Raw genomic sequence first — 22,014 nt, 5'->3', positions numbered from 1 at the left:
TAAAGGTCCATGCTCACACTGATAAGGATATATTATAGTTTGATAGTGCTGTATAAAAAGACAGGGAATTACTTGAAAAATAGTGAGATTCCTTGTCTGTAAGACCTTGGAGAGTGCCTCCACCATACTTAAGTAAAATACTCTGTTTGTCTGAAAATATTCCAACAGGGCTTACCAGCAACATCAGACATCAAAGACATTGACAGTTTGATGAGAATTTCCGGCAGAATCGAGTGTGAAAGCCCAAACCGACATCTCTATGATTTTGTTGGGAACATAAGGCTGGACGGACATGGGTAGGTAAACTCACTTTCACTGTGTAATCCTTTAGCCCGTATGGTTTTCCTCTGCTCTCACTGAATACTCACTTTTCACCTTTGTTTTAAGCATGTCTGTTTTCTGACTCACATTTTTTGGGAAGGAGGCTGAATCCCAACCCACTCGTGTAATGTGGTCCAGGACCTTCCCATGTTCCTGCAGGCTGGCAGTTAGATGTTGTCAGTGATATTCCAGGATTCTGAAATATTCTTTGATGGTTAAATAGCCTGTGACTGGTTCTTTGACTGAGATTCTTGCCATGAACTTTCCAATGCCCATGACCATGGTTTATTCCTGTTATCTCAGGACGCCTCGAGGAGTTCAGACTGTACCACAACTGGCTATTTTTTTTTTATCTCTTCTGTCTGACTCTGTTGTATAACTCTATATGCTTTTTTCTAGGCCATACTATCATTAAAGTCACTGTTATCTGTCACCAGATTCCCATCTTTCCTACAACTTCCTTATTACCACTCTTACTCATTCAACTAGAATTTCGTATGTACCTGATAACCAAGACAATTTACAAATATTACACAAGCCACAATGAGCAAATCAGATAAATACCTTTGATTGTGTGTTTTCACTGATTCATTCACTCCAACAAAGTTACTTAAAATTCAAAAATTTATGAGCAACAGAAATCTGGAAGATCAAGGCACCAAGTTTGGTGGCTGATAAGGAAGTATTGCACCCTGTGTCCTGGCATGTTGGAGACCCTCAGGCATCCTTTGTAAGGTTTCAGTCCCAGTCACAAGACCATAACTCATGTGTGTGTGTGTGTGTGTGTGCTTGTACGCACTGCACCTGTGTGAAAAGTGTGCACAAAGGGACCTCAGGTCAACCTCAGGTGCCGTTCCTCAGGCGCCAGCCACTTTTGTCTTCTGATCCAGGGTCTTGCACTGGTGTGAGCTCATCAATTGATTGGCTGGTAAGCTATGTGACTGGGTAGAAGCTTCAGGGTTGTTCCTGTCTGCCAGTCCCTGTGTTGGAATTATAAACACAACCAGTACCTGGCTTTTTTAAAAAATATGAGTTCTGATAATTAAACTAGGTCTTCATGATTGCACAGTAAGCCATCTCCCCAGCCCCATGAGTGCAGAAATTTTAAGAGTTAACTACCCCTTCTCAAGAAACCAACATTCTAAGTGCTACAATATTAAAGATTGAATTTCAATGTGTCAATATATAGGATTTTGTAAGCTTACTTTCTTGTAGTAAAGCAAATGAAGGGCAAACAGAAATAAAGGAATAAATAAGAAAATTTTATCCTTTATTAATTAAAAAAACAATAGAGCCTTCAGGAGATACAGCCTAGGACAAGAGGTGAGAAAAATCTATTAGGTAAGGAAATTTCTTTAGGAGGGAATCTCTCGGGGTGATTGAAGTCAGCCTCCTTTAGGTGGCATTTGAGCAATGGTGATTGTTCAAATCACCTCGTAATCAGGAGGTTAGGAGCTTAATCAGTTGAATATCTGAAGTAGATGATTCTGAACAGAATAAATAGTGTGAATCACTGTGATTAGAAGAAGAGAAATTGAAGTGAAAGCCAACAGATGGGCCAGATCGCATGAGGCTGTGTAGGGTATTATAGGATTTCTGAGCAAACTTGGGATTCATGAGTGAGTTATGGAGGGGAAATATCATCTTAGTTTTGGACTTAATAAGTTTATGGTGTCCAAGCAGCATTTGAATATATCTGGCCGGCAGTAGTGGCCTTTAATTCCAGGACTCAAGAGGCAGGAGCAGTCAGATCAATGTGAGTTCGAGGCCAGCCTGGTCTGCAAGAGCTAGTTTCAGGACAGGCTCCAAAGCTACAGAGAGACCCTATCTTCAAAAACCAAATTATGTATATGTCAGAAGTTTGAACTTTGATAGTAGTTCACATAGATATTTAAACTCCTCACTGGGGCTGGAAAAATCATTGAAATTGAATATAAACAAAAAAAAAAAATCAAAAGACCCAAGGACTGTCTAGCATTGGGAGGCTGAGAGAAGAACAGGGATTAGAGATCAAGTTCATGGGATAAAAACCAAGAAAGAGTAAAGAAACTTCCAAGAAGAAAGAGAGGTACAAAGTTGGGTCAGCTGTCACTCATGACCAACTGCAATGTAGCTGATCACGAACATTTTGGTTTATTGAGCAGAGATCCTGGCCCTTGGTTAGAGCAGGATGAGCCTGATAAGGGTGAACCTGACATCATGGAGAAGAATTGACTAAAGCAAGCATAGGCTTCTTTATCAAGGAGGTTTACAATGCAAGGCAAAGGATTCAGGCAGAACTACGCAAGGCAGATGGGGTGTGTGCTGCCCCACTTCTGTTTCCTGTCCTCATTCTTTCCCTCTTTGCCCTACCTCCTCTACACAGCAGATGTTGTCTAGAGATAGGTGTGGTGGCCAGGTAAGCGGCAGCTAGATGTTCTGGTCCAACAGCCTAGAGGAATGTTGTCTATGTTCTCACTATTAGAATATGAATAAGATGCTAAGTAAATGGCACGTGACACATTCCCTGAGGTGGCAGGCACACTTAACCTCGTCCCCCAAAACTTCCTATGATCTTTGAGGTAAATGTTAATTCTAGAATTTTCAAAGTAATCTTTCCTTGAACATATGGTTATAGACTAATGATAAATCTGGCCATTTGGACAAGTATCATTTCTCAAGTCTGACATTTTTTTTACCTGGCCAGCTTCCATTCCTTAACCAACTTCTCATTAAATTGGTGCCAAGCAAATCCATGCCATGAAGAAAACTTTACATGATAGTGCCGAGATTTAAGGAACTGGAATTTTATAATACGCTTAATTTTATCAGAAAGATCAAAATGAATGGGTGAGGCAGGTGCTCCAAGAGGAACAGGTACAGCGGGAGGCAGTGGGAAGCAACAAGCCTGTGATGCTGAGCCCAGTCAGATAGGTGAGGATTGATGGGTATACTTATGCCCTGGAGCAAAATCCATCAACTTCTCAAGGACTTTGTGGAACCTGCTTTAGCCTCAAAGCCCCCACCACCACCACCACCCCAATCCTGAAGTGTACTCCAAATCTTGACATATATACAAGAGAGTTCTGTGGTTTCAATATGGTTTTGTCTTCTGCAGGGTTTACATACTGGCAACTCAGCCTCCGTTGTGATAACTGCAGATTGACTCAGAATTAAACCTCTTTTTCATACATAATAACCAGCCCTCGAGCATTTATATTCCTTCACACAACGGTCTCAGTTTCATTCCCATCCCCAGGGGCCCTAAGGGCTGCTGTTGGATGTAAGTGATGGGGGATGAAACACTGTTTCCTGAGGACTCCCACTGGGGCTGTTCTAACCCACACATCCGGACTGAGTATATTTCCTGAAAGAAGCTCCAATGCCCAAACTATCTCTACCCTCAGAAGCTGACTCAACCACCTAAGCCCACCAGAGACAGAGTTCCCCCAGCTCCACAGCCTTTTCAAACTGACAAGTCCTATATTTTTTTATAGACTTTCATTGAAACCAATGGGTGGGGACTTAGCTCCACCAGTTCCAAACTTTACATAAACTTAAGTCAACTTAGTAACGCAGGAAAAATCATATGTGAGATCAGCTACCGCATCCCCAAGCATTGCTTGCTATTTGAGATAGTATATTGGGTTTCTCTGACTACCTTGATGATAGAACCTGATAGTTTTGTCAGTAGAAATTTGTTTGTCTTCCCATCTGGATAATGGAAATTATCCAGCATGATTGGACTCTAATGAAGGCTATCCTTGCATCTGGCCAAACACATCTTCTCTGTGTATATCTATGTGACAAAGAAGGCTCTCTGTTGTCTTGTTAGGGCACTAATCGCGTCAGAGTGCTTCACCCTCCTGAATTCACCTAAAACTCATAGCCTGGTAGAGGTACGACTACAAATGTCATCACCATTTGGGGTTGGAGCTTGTAGTCCCAATATTTGGGGGATACTTGTAGTCCCCCAGGGAGAAGAAAGCTATATAGGAAATGACCAGTCTGGTCTTAAGGACAAAAACAAATGTCTTCCCAAGAGTTATATTGGAAAATCATCATTGTTGGTAGGGGAAAAAAAATGCTTCCTTTCCAAAAATAAAGTTTCCATGGTGGAGACTCTGATAACTGTGATGGCTGTGCGTTTCTTGGGCATCTTGGACAATGTCATTTCTAATGCCAATACACTCTGTCACAGCACTGTCCCCCTGGGAGCAGACCAGATTCTTCTTCGAGGTGCTCAGTTAAGAAATACTCAGTGGGTCCATGGGATAGTCGTCTACACTGGACATGACACCAAGCTGATGCAGGTGGGACTTTTATCTATGAAATCTTTCCAGGCTCTTTTGGAAATGCATGATTCATCATCATTCCTGATGCCCTTGGCCCAAACAGAGCAAATCAGCCATCAAATATTTCTTAGCCTCATACCACACACCCATATTGGGAACAAGGTGAACGAGATCTTGAAATTCCTTCCCTGTGAGAAGAGCTCTCTACATAAGGGAACATTGAGAAACTGCTCCCAAGATCACATGATACAAGAATGCCCAATGGTGGTGTGTGTTTTCCAGATGCTAGTGCTCACTTCAAGTGGTCTGTGTACCGCGTGTCTGCAATAAAGTATTTATTTTATGCTTTTATTATAATGCAATGATCAAATTTTAAACTTGGAGTTTTTTCATAAAATTTAAAGAAAAGTATAAATTAAACAGCCATTCCCCACCCCATGGCATTCCATACAAGACTGTTTTTGCCATCTATTGTCCAGATGCTTCTATACATCCTTGGGGGCTTCATCTCTCCATTGTAATACTTTCTGCATTCAGTAGTGTAGCAAGTATAGGAAACTCACTTTGAAATACTAATAGGAGTTCTACTCTAAGGAGCAGTGTCCCTGTACATCATACAGGTGTGACGTTGCTGTCAACCCAGGTGAGATGGTTGGTAGGGCTCCTACCCTAGTGGTACTATCAAGTCTGTCATTCTTCACTTCTATTTGCCATGAGGGATTTCCTTGTCTGTCCTGAGGATGCTCAGATCTGGCGTAACTACTGAATCATCACATAGAGCAGAGAAGCCTTCCTTGTCCTCTGCTGCATAGGCCAGGCTTGCTCCACAGTCCTCCTGCCTCTGCCTCCTAAGCCAGCCTGCTGCTGCAGCTGCTGTTACTGATCATAGATGATTTGACTCGAACTACTGCTGCATCCTGTAAAACAGTTGCCGAGCGGCACCAGAGAAGCTTTGGATGTTGAGATATTTGCAGAGCTGTGGGCCTTTTTTCTTGGCCTCTTTTCTAAGCAAAGGCAGGGAGTAGGTGCTGTGGAAAGATCTTGTTTGCTTAAGTAGACAAGTACATCTTAACCTCCCTGACACAGTCTGCAAAATGAATGTGAGCCTCCCCTTTCTCTCATTATTTTACAGCCCAGAAAAAGGTGTACATGGTAAGAAAAAGAGGTGGCAGCCGTGGGCACCTTATTGTACTTGTCATATGTTTAGGAAAGTTTTCAGCTCAAGCCCAAGTGTTCGTTGTGACTTTGTCACCCTCATCAAATACTAAGTAAGCAATGCTGAACTGTGCAGTTTTTACCATTCGTTCTGTTGTGTTTTGTTCTACAGAATTCCACAAGCCCGCCACTTAAGCTCTCCAATGTGGAACGGATTACAAATGTACAGATTCTGATTTTATTTTGCATCTTAATCGCCATGTCTCTTATCTGTTCTGTGGGCTCGGCCATTTGGAATCGAAGGCACTCCGGGAAAGACTGGTACCTCCATCTACACTGTGAGCAATGAAGGGCTGACTTTCTTATTCTTTCCCTTTGAGTTAAATAGACATTTGCTTCACCATCAATCTTAACTTAGTTTGAGGAATGTCCTCTTGTTTCTGAAAAGAAAACTTGTGGCTAGGATAACTGGAAGTCTTCTCTTCATTTTTTTTTTCATAGATTTCCAGGAAAAGTGAGTAAAATCCAGGTTCTCAAAACTTCAAAATACTTAAAAACATACCTCCATTCCATAGTAGTATAAAATGCTTTATAAATAAATATAACCATTAACATGATACACGAAATAAAACCTGCCCTCTAATATATATTAAATGTGGCTGTTAAACTCACGAAAGGAGATGATGTGTGGAGAAAACTATGAGTACTGAATATATTATGAAAGCATAATTTATATGATTTAAAAATGTTTGAACTGAATGTTCTTTCTTACTACCCTATTCCTTCCTTCCTTCCTTCCTTTCTTTTCTTCCTTTAAATGTGCTTTCCTTTGAACTCAGTAAAAGAAATTTTATGTAAATATTCATCTTATTCCAGGGAGAGTGGTCTTAATCACTTCCGTCTGGAATATGTATTCTCTGCTGTTCTCATATTAATGTATCCCCTCTGGGGATTTCTAGGAAATGAGTTTGCATTTCCTTGTGATGAATACTTAGTCAGTAAATAATTTCCCCAAAGTGTGAAAACAAATTGCAGTAGTCGTACAGGAAAAAGAAAAACAAAAAACAGATTTTTAAAGCTGTTTTTATTACATTGATCTAACTTTTTTATTACATTAGTTAGCTCTGCAGCTATTCCAAGTTATTTTATAGTTATTGATTTATTATTTCAGCATGAAAAAAATGTTATTACTGCAATCAATTTGTTTGTGCATATTCCTTACACTATATTAGTCTTCCCTGTTTTATTTTCCTTACTGAGGAAGAAGTTATACTTAGGAGGCTAATTTCCCTCCACATGAATAACGTTCCTGTAGCAAAGGATACAGCTCAGTGTAATGCTTACCGACTGTTCATGGGGCCTCCCGGGAGACCAGTACTGGAAAAATAAGAAGTGTTCTTACAACTTGGATTGTTCTAGTTGCTATTGTGTTGGCTTTGGAACCATGCTTTGAAAATGCTTTAAAGAATTTACATAGAAGTCTTCCGCCCCATTGAAACTTTGCATTTACAAATCTTCAACCCTCCTGATATCTCTGGACTTCCGTATTGGAGCACGATGTGCAATACCAATAGCTAGAGCACTTTTCTTTCATCTACGCAGGCCGCAGGCATGCTGCATGCCACCACGCTCCCCCCTGCGTCTGCCAGAACAGAATGGGGTTTCTCTGTATAACCTTCAATGTCCTGAAACTCACTCTTTAGACCAGGCTGACCTTGAACTCAAGAGATCCACCTGCCTCTGTCTCCCTAGTGCTGGGATTAAAGGCGCCATGCCGGGTTTCTTGCACTTTTTAATAGCACTGTGGAGGGCTTAATAGGATTAACATACTGAATACAAGTACAGCTGTCTCTCTGTAGCGTTGGAACTGATTCTAGGACACCAGGCAAAGACCATAGCCTGACAGATGCCCAAGCCTTTCATTTAAATGGCCCAGTATTTGTACTGTGTGTATTCTGTCCTGTACTGTGAGTCATATCCAGATTACTTAATATGCATGATGCAAAGTATATGCTGTGTAAGTAGTTACCACACTGTGTTATTTATCACCTACTCATATCAGGTATAGGCAGATTATTGTCAGTCTAAAGTTGGTTCACTCCCTCATGTGGGACCCTAGAGAAAGGGATGACGGAACTTTGATTCTACGCTGAAAGAGAGGTTTGAGAATCAGGATATGTTATTAGCAAAGTCTTTGCCTAGCTGTGCAATATAGGAAATTCTTGAGATGTTCGGGTTTTCTCACTGCAGACATAAAAAGTTATAAATGATGTTCTCCCTTCTCCCCAACAGATGGTGGCGCTAGTAATTTCGGGCTGAACTTCTTGACTTTCATTATCCTTTTCAACAACCTCATTCCCATCAGCTTGTTGGTTACATTAGAAGTGGTAAAATTTACCCAGGCATACTTCATAAATTGGGTAAATATGAATTTATATTATATGTCATCTTCCTAAGTATGTATTTTGTCCTTTTTAAAAATTTACTCTATTAGGGTCTTTTGATTAGTGGAGGTTAAAAAAAAAATTTAAGTCTTAACTGTATGTCCTTTTTGATGACTCTGTGGTGGTAGCTTTTAAGCCTCGTATAATTTTAACATGGTCTGCTCAGAGTCAGGCAAATTGATAACACCAGACATCCTGAGGAAAACTGGTGTCTAGTTCAGGAAGCCTGTTGTGAACACACAGTGTCTGTAGAGGAAGGAGACCCCGTGTGTATGGAACTGAAAATCCATCTTGTAGAAACAGTGTCATAATTTACCACATAAGCAGCTCTGTCCAGTCACCTGACTTCATGGACCTTCGTTTCTGGACACTAACAAGGTGCTTAGTCTCACGGTGTTTGTGCAGCTCAAGAACCTGTTTAGAGGCAAAGAGTTTTCTAAGCAGTCAAGCACCTAACAGTTTCTACCACCATGGCTGTGGGATTTGCTCATCCATCTAGCTCATTTTCAAATCTGTAAATGATTTTGGCGTGCATGGATTTCCTTTTTGAATTATTATATTGATGATTTTAATATTGGAGAGATGTAGTAAACATCCGGTTTCTATATTTTTCCATCAAATATTGTTTTGTTCTTTCCGTTTTATCTTAGTTAAAATTAATGGATTTGTGTAAATTATATTTTCAGGCATTATTTGCCAAAACGTTGAATTTTTTGAGAAATTTTGATTTCACTTTTTATGTTCCAAACTCATCTTAAAGCTCTGGATGTGAGCAGTATCGGTAGTTTAAAAATATAACCAAAGATACGTTTGCAGCTGTGCATTGTCTTCCTGTGGTGAATGATCTTGCTAAAATGTCAGCCTCTTTCTTGTGCTTGGAAAAAGATCAGTATAATTTAGCAATTTGAAATGAGCAGCAGGCATAGTTCACTTCACACAGGGAATGCGTGCCAGAGAATTGAGCTATATATGCAGATAAATTAAAGTTAATGAGGGGCTCTCATTCATATAAATAATTAGGTAAATGCGCTACGATGATCAAATGGCTACTCAAGTCCCTATTTTTTATGTGGATTTTCAAATAGTAGAATTGGTTTCAAATATATAATGGTAATGTTGAGTTAGCCTGGCAGGCTCTTGCTTTTTAACCACCCTCTTAGCCAGCAGAGACTTTGTGATGACCCTGACAAGCCCTCTTTCTCCTTGGGCGAAAATGAGATCAATAACTGTCTCCTGGATTCTGGTTCTGGCCAGTTGTCTTGTTATACAGTATGGATTTCTGAATGATAACTTTGTGATGTTTACCCTCGGCTGTCCTCTCGTGCCTGTTCTTCTGTCATGCCTGACCCTCCTGACTCAGACCCCCTCCTCTCCTCTAGCTGGTCTGCGTTTCATGTGGTTTCCAGACTGATCTGTGTGAGCCCTTTCTTCTCCTCTCTCAACACAACTCACTTGGCAAATGTCTGTCTTCCAACATGGCATGTAAACTCAAAAGCCTGCCCCAGAAGCAGAGACAGGAGAGGTGTGAAACCCAATGGAGCCACAGCCCCAACTCGTTAATGCAATATTCTACTGTAAAAACTCTCACATATTGGGGTTGGAAGATGGGGTCAGACCTCGTGGTCCCTGGGTGCAAGGCAAGTTCAAAGAAATATAAAATTATACCTTTCTCAGTTGACTGTCAAATATCTGTATTAAAAGAAATTTAGCCTGGGAAGTCCAGCCAGATGTGGTCACTCGAGATAGCTTTTCCCGTTGCTTGAAGAGCTAACCGTATGAAAGCATTAGCTGCCTCTCTAGCAAGCATCCCTGAACAGTCACTTTGCGTCGCTCTAGGGAGCCCTTCATGGGTATTGCATAACTTAACCCCAGCACGAGGTTAAGTTTACTGACTCCACAGCAAGCTCTCACTGCTTTTCGTTCCTTTCCATTCCAATGAGAGCAAACCATTCCCTGCTGGGTACTTCTAAGGTCGGCCACATAGAATCATGTCCAGACAACAAGGAACTAGAGTGGCTCCACAGAGCTCAGCAGTCCAGTGGTGACTTGTGAAATGTGAAGAAAACAAAATGATTTTTTTTGCTGACCCCGTCCCCCAGCCCTTTGTATTCAAGGGTGTCACTTCCTTCTTTGTAGGATCTTGACATGCACTATGAACCCACAGACACTGCGGCAATGGCCCGGACATCTAATCTGAATGAGGAACTCGGCCAGGTAAGCTCTTATTGGCATAGTTGGATCAGAAGTGAGAGTTGGTAGAATTTCTGTCTTGTGTGGTGACTTCAGAGGAAGTAGCAGCTCTTCATTTTCCCTTGTTTGAATAACTCACATAAACGCATTTCTAGTGTCTGACATACGGTGGTCATATTTCATGGCGAAATTTTCAAAAAAGTAAACAGATTTTTCTTTCAAGGTGAGATACTGTGCGAAGGCTAGGTGTGTTTCTTAGCAGGCCGTCTGATGAAAATATTGGCTGTTTTTGAGTTATAGGACTTTCATCCGGAACGAAGGAAAAGTTTTAAGTTGTCTGAGTTGAGCCAAATAGGAATTCAGATTAGATTTATAACTGAGACTTTATTAAGGTGTGCCTTGCCTCACCTACCAGGGATTGTTCTGAGCAGTGCATTATCAGGAGATGTCAGCGTTGTGTAAGCATCATAAAACGCACACAGCTATGACCTCAGCAGGCAAGCGATATAGTCTTGTGGTGTCCACATCATACGTGCATCCTTCATCAGCTGAAGCATCCTTAGGTGACATGCGACTATTTGTGTGTGTGTGTAACCATTTATAGGTGCTAACTGAAAAAGGATTTTTGTTTTCTCTCCCTCCACTTTCCAACGCCAACTATTCAAATTGCATTTAGAACAGATTATATTATTCCTTACTAATTTAGATGGTGTCTGAAGTTAACTACACAAGCTCTTACCAACCGTAGAATTTCTTGTTATTTTGAGAAATACTGGCTAGGTCTTAGTACTGTCTGTGTTTGAAAATAGTAGTGAAACTTTCTGTCAAAATTCAGATTATCCTGAAGCAGATTTCTCTCTGACTCTAGTTTTTCTAGTACACATTAATACCCATATACAAGATAATTGATCACTAAAATACTAAAAGAGCTGGATTGCTCCTTAAAGAATGTACTAGAAGCAATTCTAGCTGTCATTATACCCCCACAGTAGAACGAAGTTGACTTTTAAAGAAAGTATAATTTAAATACGTTTTCTTCCCTCTATAAAACATTTCTGGCCAGGATGGATATAGCTCATAAGTAGGGCTCTTACCTGATATGCATAAGACACCAAGAGGAACATTTTTAAATTGAAAAAAAAACCTGAAATATTAATTAGGACTTTAAACTTGTTCATAGGTTAAATACATATTTTCCGACAAAACTGGGACCCTGACGTGCAACGTGATGCAGTTTAAGAAGTGCACCATCGCGGGCGTGGCTTATGGGTGAGTGGGTTCCCTTTACTTGGCGCAAGAAATACACATTTAATTGATGCCATCAGTTTGAAATGTTTGGAGGTTCTTGTGCAAGGAGGGTTTGAGTTTTGTTTTGCTTTTTAGTCTAGAAAGCAGTTCTTTTCACTCTGGGGTGGATTAACTGTGTATTTTACAGTTGTTCCTGCTTTCCTTGGGGGATGCTTGCTATGCGGTGGAGAATGACTGGCATGTCTCTCAGTATTTAGGGCCTTGTAAGATCGCCATCTGGGCCTGGCGATAAGAAACCATTTCCCTTTGCTCTGACCTAAGTCAGGGTGCAGCGGAGATGTGGGAAGAAGCTGCAGAGGGGCCTTCATCTGTTGTTAAGTTAAATAATACTATGGTGTTTGGATAATTACTCTTGTTTTATCATGTCTCCTCTTTGCAGTCACAGAGCAATCTAAAATGCTGGTGACAGGAAGGAGGTAGGGACACAAACATCTTCTCTTTGAAGAACAGCAGTGATAATGTCCCTCAGACTGGCTGTGGCGTCCATTTACTTTATGTCATATTATATGTGTGCCTACCTAAACCTTGAGTGGCACTGGCCTTATCAGCAAATTTTGCAATGTCCTTACCTCAGTGAAGCGAGTAAATACTGGTTTCTTAATCACACTTACTTGCTTTGGGCATTTCTGGCTTACACCACTGTTTTCATTCATGCTTTATCTTTAAGCAGCAAGTCAGTGGAAAAGGGGTGTTCAGTTTTGAAGACATTTTAAACCAAATTTGTTATTATTCCTATGTACAGTGTCTGCAAACAGGACACAGCCAGCCACCTTACTGTGCACTCGTGGGTTGCAGGAACCTATGCAGTTTTTCATTTACACTCTGTGTTCAATACGAGGAGGTAGTGCAGAAGAGATCCTGGTGTTCATCCCCACTGCACCCTCAGGAAATGACAAAGCAAGAGAAAGTAACACACTCTGGATGCCAGCAAACAATCTTACAGCTAATCCTCCTTCGGGCTCTCCGATGAGTCCTGTGCTGCCTCATTGGTTCAGCTTAGAAGGCCAGGGCTGTCAATCTCCCGGCCGTGCAGTTTTTAACTAGTTCTCTGTATCCAGCAATTCTGTGAGAAGAAACTCCAGTGTTTCAGAATTTAATTCTAACAAAGTTTCTCTCATTTCACTTAAGCTCTGCCTCAGACTTCCTTTGGATTTCATGACAAATGAAATTCAGAGATTCATACACAGTTGCCAGCCATGACTGTTTCATAGAAATGAACTTTGTAATAAGGATACCTCTGTTTATACCGCTGTTACACACTTAGGAAAGTATCGGTGTAGCAGGTTACACTATGGGGATGTTGTCACAGCGGATTGAGTTTCTGCAGTAAATAAGCACATCTGCATTCAGTGGCCGAGTTCTCAACACTGTGATGGTTTGAAGAGTTTTTCGTATAGCCAGTACTCGTCAGCAATTTAGTCTATGCTATCTCGGGGGCAAAAAATAAAATAAAATAATTAAAGAAAAACAACAGTCTATTAAGCTACTTGAATAATTCTTTTGTTGCTGTTTTATTTTTATTTGAGGGATCAGACATTTGACTAGTATTAAATCATGCACCCTTCCCCTTTAGATAAAACAGTTGAAGATTCTTAACAACAATAGTATGTGAGTGGTTTACATGGAGGTTTTGTTTAGAAGCATGTTTGATTGATCAGCTAACTCTACAACCCTGAGGAGAGACCCACCAGGAAAATCTTCGCAGTTATCCTACACCCAGCTCCAAGGACTGGATTATAGCCTGCTCATGTATCTGGTGACCAATCATGACCTTTCATTTACCTACGACAAATATTGATCTGCCTCCTTCTGCGGGTGGCTCTTTGTTAGGTATCAGAAACCTACTAATAAACCGAGTTTACATGGTTTCCGCACAGAATTCACCGTGGTCGATAGGTATTAGTTAATTATAATACAATAGTACTAACATGGATTAGAATAGTTGAGAGCCTCAGATGGCATGGGATAGAGTAATGAGGTCAAGGGATGCTTCTACACATAGTGGTCCTTAACCCAAATCTGAGAATGAATTTAAGTGCCAAACTCCCCAGGACAGATATGATCACACTGACTTATCTTCATGGCAACTCATACAGACAAGTCACTTGCTGCCCATCACCCTCTGGATGCTACTCAACTTCTGCCAGGGCTGCACCAGACTCAGAGGCAGGCACTGTGGCCCTTGTGCTCTGGGGCTGGTAAGCCTCATGACTTAAGAAGCACTAGCTCCAGCGCTGGTGTGAAGCCTTGAGCAGGGGTACAGTACCAATGCAGCCTGTCAGGACCTTCTCTATGAATGGAACACAGTACCAGTGCAAGCTGTCAGGACCTTACCTATGATTGGGACACAATACCAATGCAAGCTGACAGGACCTTCTCCATGAATGGGACACAATATCAATGCAAGCTGACCGGACCTTCCCTATGAATGGAACACAGTACCAATGCAAGCTGTCAGGACCTTCCTCTTGGACAGTTACCAGCGCTCCCCTGTATAGTGCCAGGGCTGGAGCCCAAACTTTGAGGTTAATCACAAGTGATTGTCCTTGGTTCTATAGCCCATTTCCATGGTGCATTGCCACAGGCCAGCACCTTTCCTGGAAATCCAGCTCAAAATGGTCAGGGTGAGTGTTTCCTCAAAAACAATAAACACAAGCCTTTGACAGGAAAGAATAGTGGGCTAAAGGATTCCTTTCATCGTGACTGCTGTAGTGGAGGGGATGTTGTTCCTGGACGGAAACTTAATGTTTTGGAAGTACAAGACACTGCCCTGGCTAGGTAGGTTAAAAGTCAGTAGGCATTTAGGGAGTTAATGGAGTCTTTAAGTTTCCAGCAGCTATTGTGCTTATCAAGGACCAGCAGTGCATTTGAACTCTACCTGTGTATAGAAAATCTAATTTAAAGGGGAGATGCTGATTTAACATGTGTAATGAAAGAATTGCAGAATAAGAAAATCTACTCTGATGGGTATTTTGGGTGTCGTGTAGAGATTGGAATGGACTGTATCCGGGGATCTTTTCTCATGCTTCATGGACTCATGGGGTAAAATTAAGTATCATTGAAAACATTATTCAAGATTAAAAATTGTTTGATGAGTGGACTATTTTGAATATCAGTGGTTCCATTTCATCAAACAAAGTAACAATTAACTTGTACTTTCCCGTCCCCTCTTAGGAAGTTAGTTATTGTCTCAAGGCAGTAAAAGCTTCCTGAAAAATATTTGGCAGATTTTTTTTTCTGTGCCCTAGGTGACTAGCAAGTTTGCATTGTTAAAATACTTTGTAATGGATATAAATATAGATGATTGACGTCCTACGGGCTTTATAGCATATGTTTAAACAGCTAAATTTAAACATGTTTATTACTAAATTCTGGCTTCTGAGCATCAATCAGTTCTTGGCTATGGAGTACTTTTGTAACTCCACCTGGTTACCATAAATCCTCACGTTCTGTACATTGTACTAACCGCCATTCTTTCAGATCCAACTAAAAGCTCATTTTTCTTAACTTTCTAGAAACCCGCCTCTTAGCACTTCCCTCATTCATGGTTTTATGTTTCCAGCCTTTCTGTGATTGTTTTTCCCTCTTTCTGTCCTTCCTCTTGAAGCCATGTCCCCGAACCTGAGGATTATGGGTGCTCGCCTGATGAATGGTAAGCTACTTTGGTCCTTTGATCTCTTTGAAAGGTTCCCTTGCATGGCTGTGTTAGTTTCCCTGGTCTCGCAGGAAGTCTTCCCAGGTGCTGGGTGATGACGCTCTGCAGTGCATGTTTCTTAAACTCTGTTAAGTATCTTTAATTTTTCTATCGAAAACCTTTATAAACATACTCTACAGCTTTAAAAGTTGCTAGAGCCTTGTATTATTTCTCTATTACCTGTAAGGATTGATTCCGAAGTGCCCGGGGAAGGGAACACTCAGCTATAGCTCTGAAAACTTGCTTGTGAGGTTTTTTTTTTAGCTCGGCACTGCCCCCTCCTGCCTGAGCTGCGGAACAGATGATGCTGGACCATGTCATGCAGTCCAAGTGTCCTTTTCCACTGCTCCTTATTCTAGTGTCTCTTCCGGGGTTGTAAGATGACCTTTAAATGTGCAGCACAAGTGTTCTGAACTCTCCCACCCGCAAGCTAACAGTGGACGCAGCAGGATTCACTTTAGTTCCTGTTTTTCACTTTTTTCTGATTCTTTGTGAATTTCACATCATGCATCCTGACGTCAGCATCACTTTAGATTTATTAAACACAGCATATTATGAGTTTAGCTTAACTGCTATGGGAAGTTTCGGGGTTGTTCTACTTTAAAATCCTTTCAGCCCTGGGTTTATGCTTTTATCTAGGGTAGTTTAGTGAATTTTGTTTTTGTGTGAGTTGTCATGATTTGGTAGCAAATAAAAGTTATGAAATTGATTCCTTTAAAGCTTTTTTTAAGAATACTGATTTTTGAGACTATTGAGGCTTTCTTCCATGTATTTGGATCACATATACTTTATGATTAAGTTATATTCCCACTGTTCGTTGTGTTCCAGCCACAAAATAAGTGCTCAACCGACTGGAATTTATTTCTAGAGATTTGCTAAGAATTTGTAGTGAACCACCTAATACCCAAGGCTCATTGTTGATGGAGGCAGGTGTTTGATGCGTGTGACTAGTGGCACCATCAATGCCCGTTACACTGAGTTCCATACCTTTGTCAGAACATTTTATCATTGGTTGGCCATTCAAGCTAAGCACTGCATACACCCCTACTTATTTGGTCCTGTGACTCTAGTTACCATGTTTATTGAGGTGTTCTTTGACTTGTGGCTGAGTGCCAACTGAGTAAGCTCCTCAGGCTCTTTAGGACCTGTATGTCTTTTCATTCGCTGCTTGCCTATAGCATAATAATTCTACCATTTTAAACCCTGTTTAGTAATATAGTAATATAGAACTAATACACATGTCTTCTTGTGAGACATAATTTGGTTTTCTCAGCTTCTCCAAATAAATATATTATATATATATATAATGACCCGGATCATTAAAAGCTATGAGCAGAGGATGTTTCATGGCATCAGTCACTGCTGGAAAGAGATGATACCATTTCATCTTCCTCATAAGGATTATTTTTCATAAAATATCTTTTTGGGAAAAATCTGAGTTCAAGTGAAATATCCCACCTTTTTCACAAATTGTATATTTTAACTTGCCATTGAATCTAAAAGAAGGTTGCTGTTTTAAAAATCAGCACCAGGAAAGACATGTGTCGCCTCACCGTTATGGCAAAGGCGCCTTCTTTGTGTCCTTGGGTTCTCCATCTGTAAAGTGATTACGTGTAGGCTTGCGAAGGTGGGGGTACAGATCTGTGAGGTTCTGTGTAAGGTCGTGTGGAGTAGCCATGCATGTGAACTTTGGATTCTGACCCCCGAAGTTCAGATCTTGACCTAACCTTAGAACAGGCCACTTGTGGCCCGAGTAGCTTCATTGGAAAACTGCGGTCACCAATAGCACTTCCCTCCGTGAGAAACTTTGAAGATTAATTGAGCTCTAACCAGAAGGCTTTATTCTCACTCCTCGTCATATCTGTGACACAGTCATTTTCAAGTTGATAGAATTTAGGTAGAAAAGCCAGTAAGTGATCTGCCCAAGAACACAGCCAGCAGACATGGAAGCCAGCATTAAGCCCAGCGGAGCCTGATTCTGAAGGAGGTTCGCTCTATCCCACACCCATAGGCATTAAAGGACTCGTGTTTCTCTCAAAATTGGCATGGAACCCTGCAGGCGAATTCCTTTCTATTAAAAACTGTTATCTAAATTGATAGTATAAATTTTGAGAGGATTAGAAAGAAAAACACCTTTTGCTTTCAACACCCATGTAATCATAATTTTTTCTTATTTTCAAAAGATATATATATATAAGTTTTTTAATATATAGATATATATATATATAGCTCTTTTAAAAAACTTGCTTTGGAAAGAGTAAGGATAAACAGCACCAATAGCTGCCCCTGTCGGTTGTTTTAAAGGTGTGTGCTCTGGGCCAGTTTCCTCCCACCTGTGCCTTTCTCCCATTATTATTCTGAAGCAAATCTCACAAGATAGCTCATTTCATTTTTTTCTTAACTATTCGATATAGTCACACATCATATTCTCGTTGTTTTCGAGTGAATGGCCACAGGGTGATTCTCCAGAGGAAATGCCTTCGAGTCGGCCCTGCAGTCATTTCAGTGGCTTTGGCTATTATTATAGCATCTGCAGTTGATACTAGTCTCTCTTTTCTGTTGGTTATCTTCTCATTTTATTCTAGTCTATAATTATGTGTGGCGCGAGTGGCATTTATTGATTCTGCTGTAAAGATGTAGGCTCGCTGAAGCATTCTTCCAGGCGTGCCCTTATAATAATGAGCTCTCACACATCTATATTAGCGTCTGTCTTCAAAGTAATCCCCTTGGCAAGCTGTCTCATTCAGTGGTGCAGACTTTCACACGGTGTTTTAGAGCTCCTCTTTTGCAATTGCCTTCAGAAACACTTGTAGTCACCCGAGAAACTGAGTCTCATTGCTTTGGTCCAAACCAACCATTATCAGCAAAAACAGTGTACTTAATTACCTGTTCAGATTCTTGGACTTGACTCTGAGTAACAAACTCATGGCTAAAAATTAAATCTCCCTGCAAGCAATTTTGATTCCAAACCAGCAGGACCTTTAAAAATCTGAAGGGGCAGACCCTTAAGAAAGAAAGAAAAAGAAAAAAAGTCAGTGCCCTTACGGCTGGGGCCAGAAAGTCCTTCTGCTGTGGCAGCGGGGTTTACTACGTTAGGGAAGGGGTCAGTCCCTGGGTCAGAGAGGATGCCAGCCCAACAGGCTCTATTCCACCCTGCTCATTGCCTCAGAAAACTGCTCTGTGCCGCCAAAGGAGCTCTACCCCATGTTGCCCCGGAGATGTGGCACTGATCAGGAAGCCAACCTCTACCCAGTGGCTGCATGGTGGGCTGTCCACCCTGAGCTTGTCCTGGCTGACACACGGTGTACTGGAACACACAGTGCTGTTCCAGTAGCTTTTCACCACCCAGCCCGTCACACAGTGTCTCCTGGACCATGTGTCAGTGGCTGGGATTCACCTGGCCTCCGAAACAGAAGATTTTCCAAGTCAGATGGGGATGCTGTTAATCAACACATTTCACTGAAGTGTTGAAGAGAGAGATGTACCTTTCTTCTGGTTTTGAGATGATTTTGATTTTAAAATTGAAGCCTTGGGGTAGAAAGAGGAGTTCTTGCAGACCGAGGACTCTGCTTCCCTACGATCCTTGCCACGGGTAATTATTACATAGCTCTAGGGGTTAGCATGTGAGCACAGCCCGGAGTCATAATCTTAAGGGATAATGGTTATCAGTGTTCACCACGAGTTCTTGTACAGGTTAGCCTGCCAGCATCACCTACACCAGCGCTAATCTCTCTGTGGCTGGAGCGCTCTTGCCTAGTGGTCCCCGTTGGTTTCTTGGAACAACTTAATGAAAAATGCAGGAAGTCTCCTTTCAAAGCCTGTTCTTCTTGGAAAGGTTTCTGGACAGGAAAAAGTTGGGAGGGAGCAAAGGCTTGAAGGAGGGACCTGCCACCTAGTGGTGCAAGATCTAAAACACACTCTCGACTGGAAGGAAGTCCAACAAAAACAAGCCACTCTGAAGAATGCCAATAGAAAATGGAGGGATGGAAAGGCAGAAAACTGAGGGGCAGAGCCTCGTGATTTGACAAAGAGTGATTGAGAACGAATAGGGGCTGCCCAAGATCAGAGTGTGCGAGGTTCTGTGAAGGCTTGCTGCTTAGGAGGAAGAGCGACGGAACTTGTGACTTGAGGCCACACTATAGCATTCCCTAGCGAGGTTCCCTGCATGGGAGAAACAAAAGTACCCACCCAAGGGCCTCATAAGTCTTGGATCCAGTCCTTACCCCATCCCAAAATCTAGGAGCAGCAGAAATTAGACATTAAGCAAGGTCTAAGAGTAACTGGCCAGCCCAGACGTGTTCCCAGAGGGGCATCTAGGGAACAATCTGTCTTTTAACCTTTGGCTAGAGAAGCCTTGTCAAACAACCCTTTCTGGGGAAAGCTGATGAATCTGAACCATGTGAAGAGTGTAGAGATAGAATTGAAAAGACCGTAGGTCCCTTCGGGTCTGGCCTGAATTAAAAAATGCTCTTGTCCCAGTACACACACCAATATAGAGCCTCCTTAACAGTAGCCCTGCAATTGGATGGATACAAAAGTAGACGTGTCATGTGATGGCCAGCAAGCTATCTCTTCATCCACACTCACTTGCATTAAATCAAGAAAATAGATCTCTAGACCCTCTGTCTCCCATAAATTGTACTAATGTTCAGATTCTTTATTGTTTCTTAGTCAGAACAGGGCTTGATGACCCCTTTTTCACAACCCATATTGTGAATAAGAACAAGCTTCAAACAAGTTAAAGGTGCACATAAAACACAACCTGAATCCTGTCTGCCTGAAACTTGCCTGGGGAATTCTAATTTTTTTTTCATGTGAAAATATTTAGATGTGTGCTGAAAGTTGTATGTTTTTATCTCTAAGCCAGAGATAGTGACGCACACAGTCCTAGCCCTTGTAAGACTGAAGCAGAAGAATTGCCAGGAATTCAAGGCCAGCACAGGATACAGCACCAGGACAGCCAGAGCCATCAAGACACTATCTCAAAGGGGGAGGGGGAGAGTAAAACAAACTGTAGGCTTAGACCATCAGCCCCCAATATAAAAATTTCCTTTGTGAGTAAGAGAGGTTTTGGGTTTTGTGTGTGTATCTGTCTCATCAAGGGTGTTGAACACAATTTAAACACAATCCTGCATACTCTGGACTTCTGTAGTGTTTATCTGAAGTTTGTCCTGCTTGCTTCTGGACAGGAAAGCCAGCCATTGCCTTCTAGTGGTCTGTCCAGATGTCCTATTCACTAACCTGTTCCCTGCTCTCGTTGAAATAGTGACTTTTGTAAGACAGGGAAAAGCAGTCCTCATAGTCACACCGCTGCTTGTGTCTTTGTTCATGTGCATGAGCTGTCTGTGTCCATAGGGTGTGCATTTTGGTCTTGTATAGTGGATGTAGGTATTTCAAGTGGCTATTATCTGAGACTTGTTCACACTCTGCAGGGAACTGTCCCTTCCATACCGTATTCTGTCTTGTGGACACACCACAAGTCCTTTAAACAGTACTCTGGTTACCTCTGCTGTTGTCATTGAAGCTCTTGAAGAACCAGAAGGGGAAACTATTTCCTTCTTATCAAAAGAATGTAGCCTCCCTCTGGGTGGAGACCAGCCCTGGTCCCCCAGGATTAACCCACGTGGGTCAGTCACTTTCAGTCCTGCTGAGGAAATGGGAGGGGTGATTGTTCTTTTAATGAGACATTGCACTTTTTCTTCCCCGTATTCAGGGGAAGTCAAGCTGCAGTTGTGAAGTCAGCATAACTTTTTCTTTGGGCAGGGTATACTTTCCCAGATACTCTGGTCTTTCTTATTCTTTTTTCTTTTCTTTTCTTTTTTTTTGTTTTTGTTTTTGGTGGTGGTGGTGCTGATGATAGATAGGGATGTTTTTTTGTTTATTTGCTGTGGCTGTTCCTCCAACTCACAGTGGCTTACGACTACTTTCTTCCCCTTCTCCATCTTACTCTTCCAGGGATCTACACGGATGTACACCTTGCTTCTCTGGGTTTTTTTTTTTTTTCTTTTAGACACTAATAAAATTGTCCTCAAGGTTTCTTCTGAGCCTAGTCCTAAGTTCTTTTATTAATAAGGCTAAGAACCCAGAGGAAAGACCCTGTAGAATCAGTTCTTGCCTTACACCTGAGAGTCCTAGGGGCCAAACTCCAGTGGCCAGGTTTGCCGTCAACTGCCTTTTCCCACTGAGCCATCTCATCAGTCCCAACAGTAAAACTATACTTTTTAAATGAGAATATTTATAGAAATGTGTTTGCTCTTCTTCCCACTGACAAATCATTTGAAAGCTATTAGAGCCCCTACTTAATACTAAACCAATAAAACCAATGATAATTTTAAGAATTCTTAATTGCAACTTGCTAGCAAAGATATTTTTTAAATTTTTTATTTATTTGTTATGTATATGGTGTTCTGTTTCTATATAGGCCAGAAGAGGGCGCCAGATCTCATTACAGATGGGTGTGAGCCGCCATGTGGTTGCTGGGAATTGAACTTAGGACCTCTAGAAGAATAGCTAGTGTTCTTAACCACTGAGCCATCCCTCCAGCCCTAGCAAAGATATCTTATATAACTTGTATAATCCACCAGCCAAGCGCTAATATTTAAATAAAAGAAGCTGCATAGTGTTGCAA

The 22,014-nt window shown here is 41.4% G+C and overlaps 1 protein-coding gene across 3 annotated transcripts in view; it reads left to right on the top strand.

Annotated features, from left to right (window-relative positions):
- Positions 1 to 22,014, top strand: part of Atp8a1 (ATPase phospholipid transporting 8A1) — a 200,873-nt gene that overhangs the window by 60,606 nt on the left and 118,253 nt on the right. For all 3 annotated transcript variants that reach the window (XM_050149965.1, XM_050149964.1, XM_050149966.1), the window contains 6 exons: positions 169 to 296; positions 4,502 to 4,613; positions 5,923 to 6,088; positions 8,043 to 8,170; positions 10,331 to 10,408; positions 11,565 to 11,653. In XM_050149965.1, the coding sequence (XP_050005922.1) occupies positions 169 to 296; positions 4,502 to 4,613; positions 5,923 to 6,088; positions 8,043 to 8,170; positions 10,331 to 10,408; positions 11,565 to 11,653 (701 nt within the window). The remainder of the gene's footprint in view (positions 1 to 168; positions 297 to 4,501; positions 4,614 to 5,922; positions 6,089 to 8,042; positions 8,171 to 10,330; positions 10,409 to 11,564; positions 11,654 to 22,014) is intronic.

Source organism: Alexandromys fortis, unplaced genomic scaffold (genome assembly GCF_014885135.2).
Source record: "Alexandromys fortis isolate MF-2015 unplaced genomic scaffold, M_Fortis_MF-2015_v1.1 scaffold_0, whole genome shotgun sequence".
Classification (NCBI taxonomy): Eukaryota; Metazoa; Chordata; class Mammalia; order Rodentia; family Cricetidae; genus Alexandromys; species Alexandromys fortis.
Note: the sequence above shows the minus strand (reverse complement) of the source record. Positions and strands in the feature narration are given on the sequence as shown.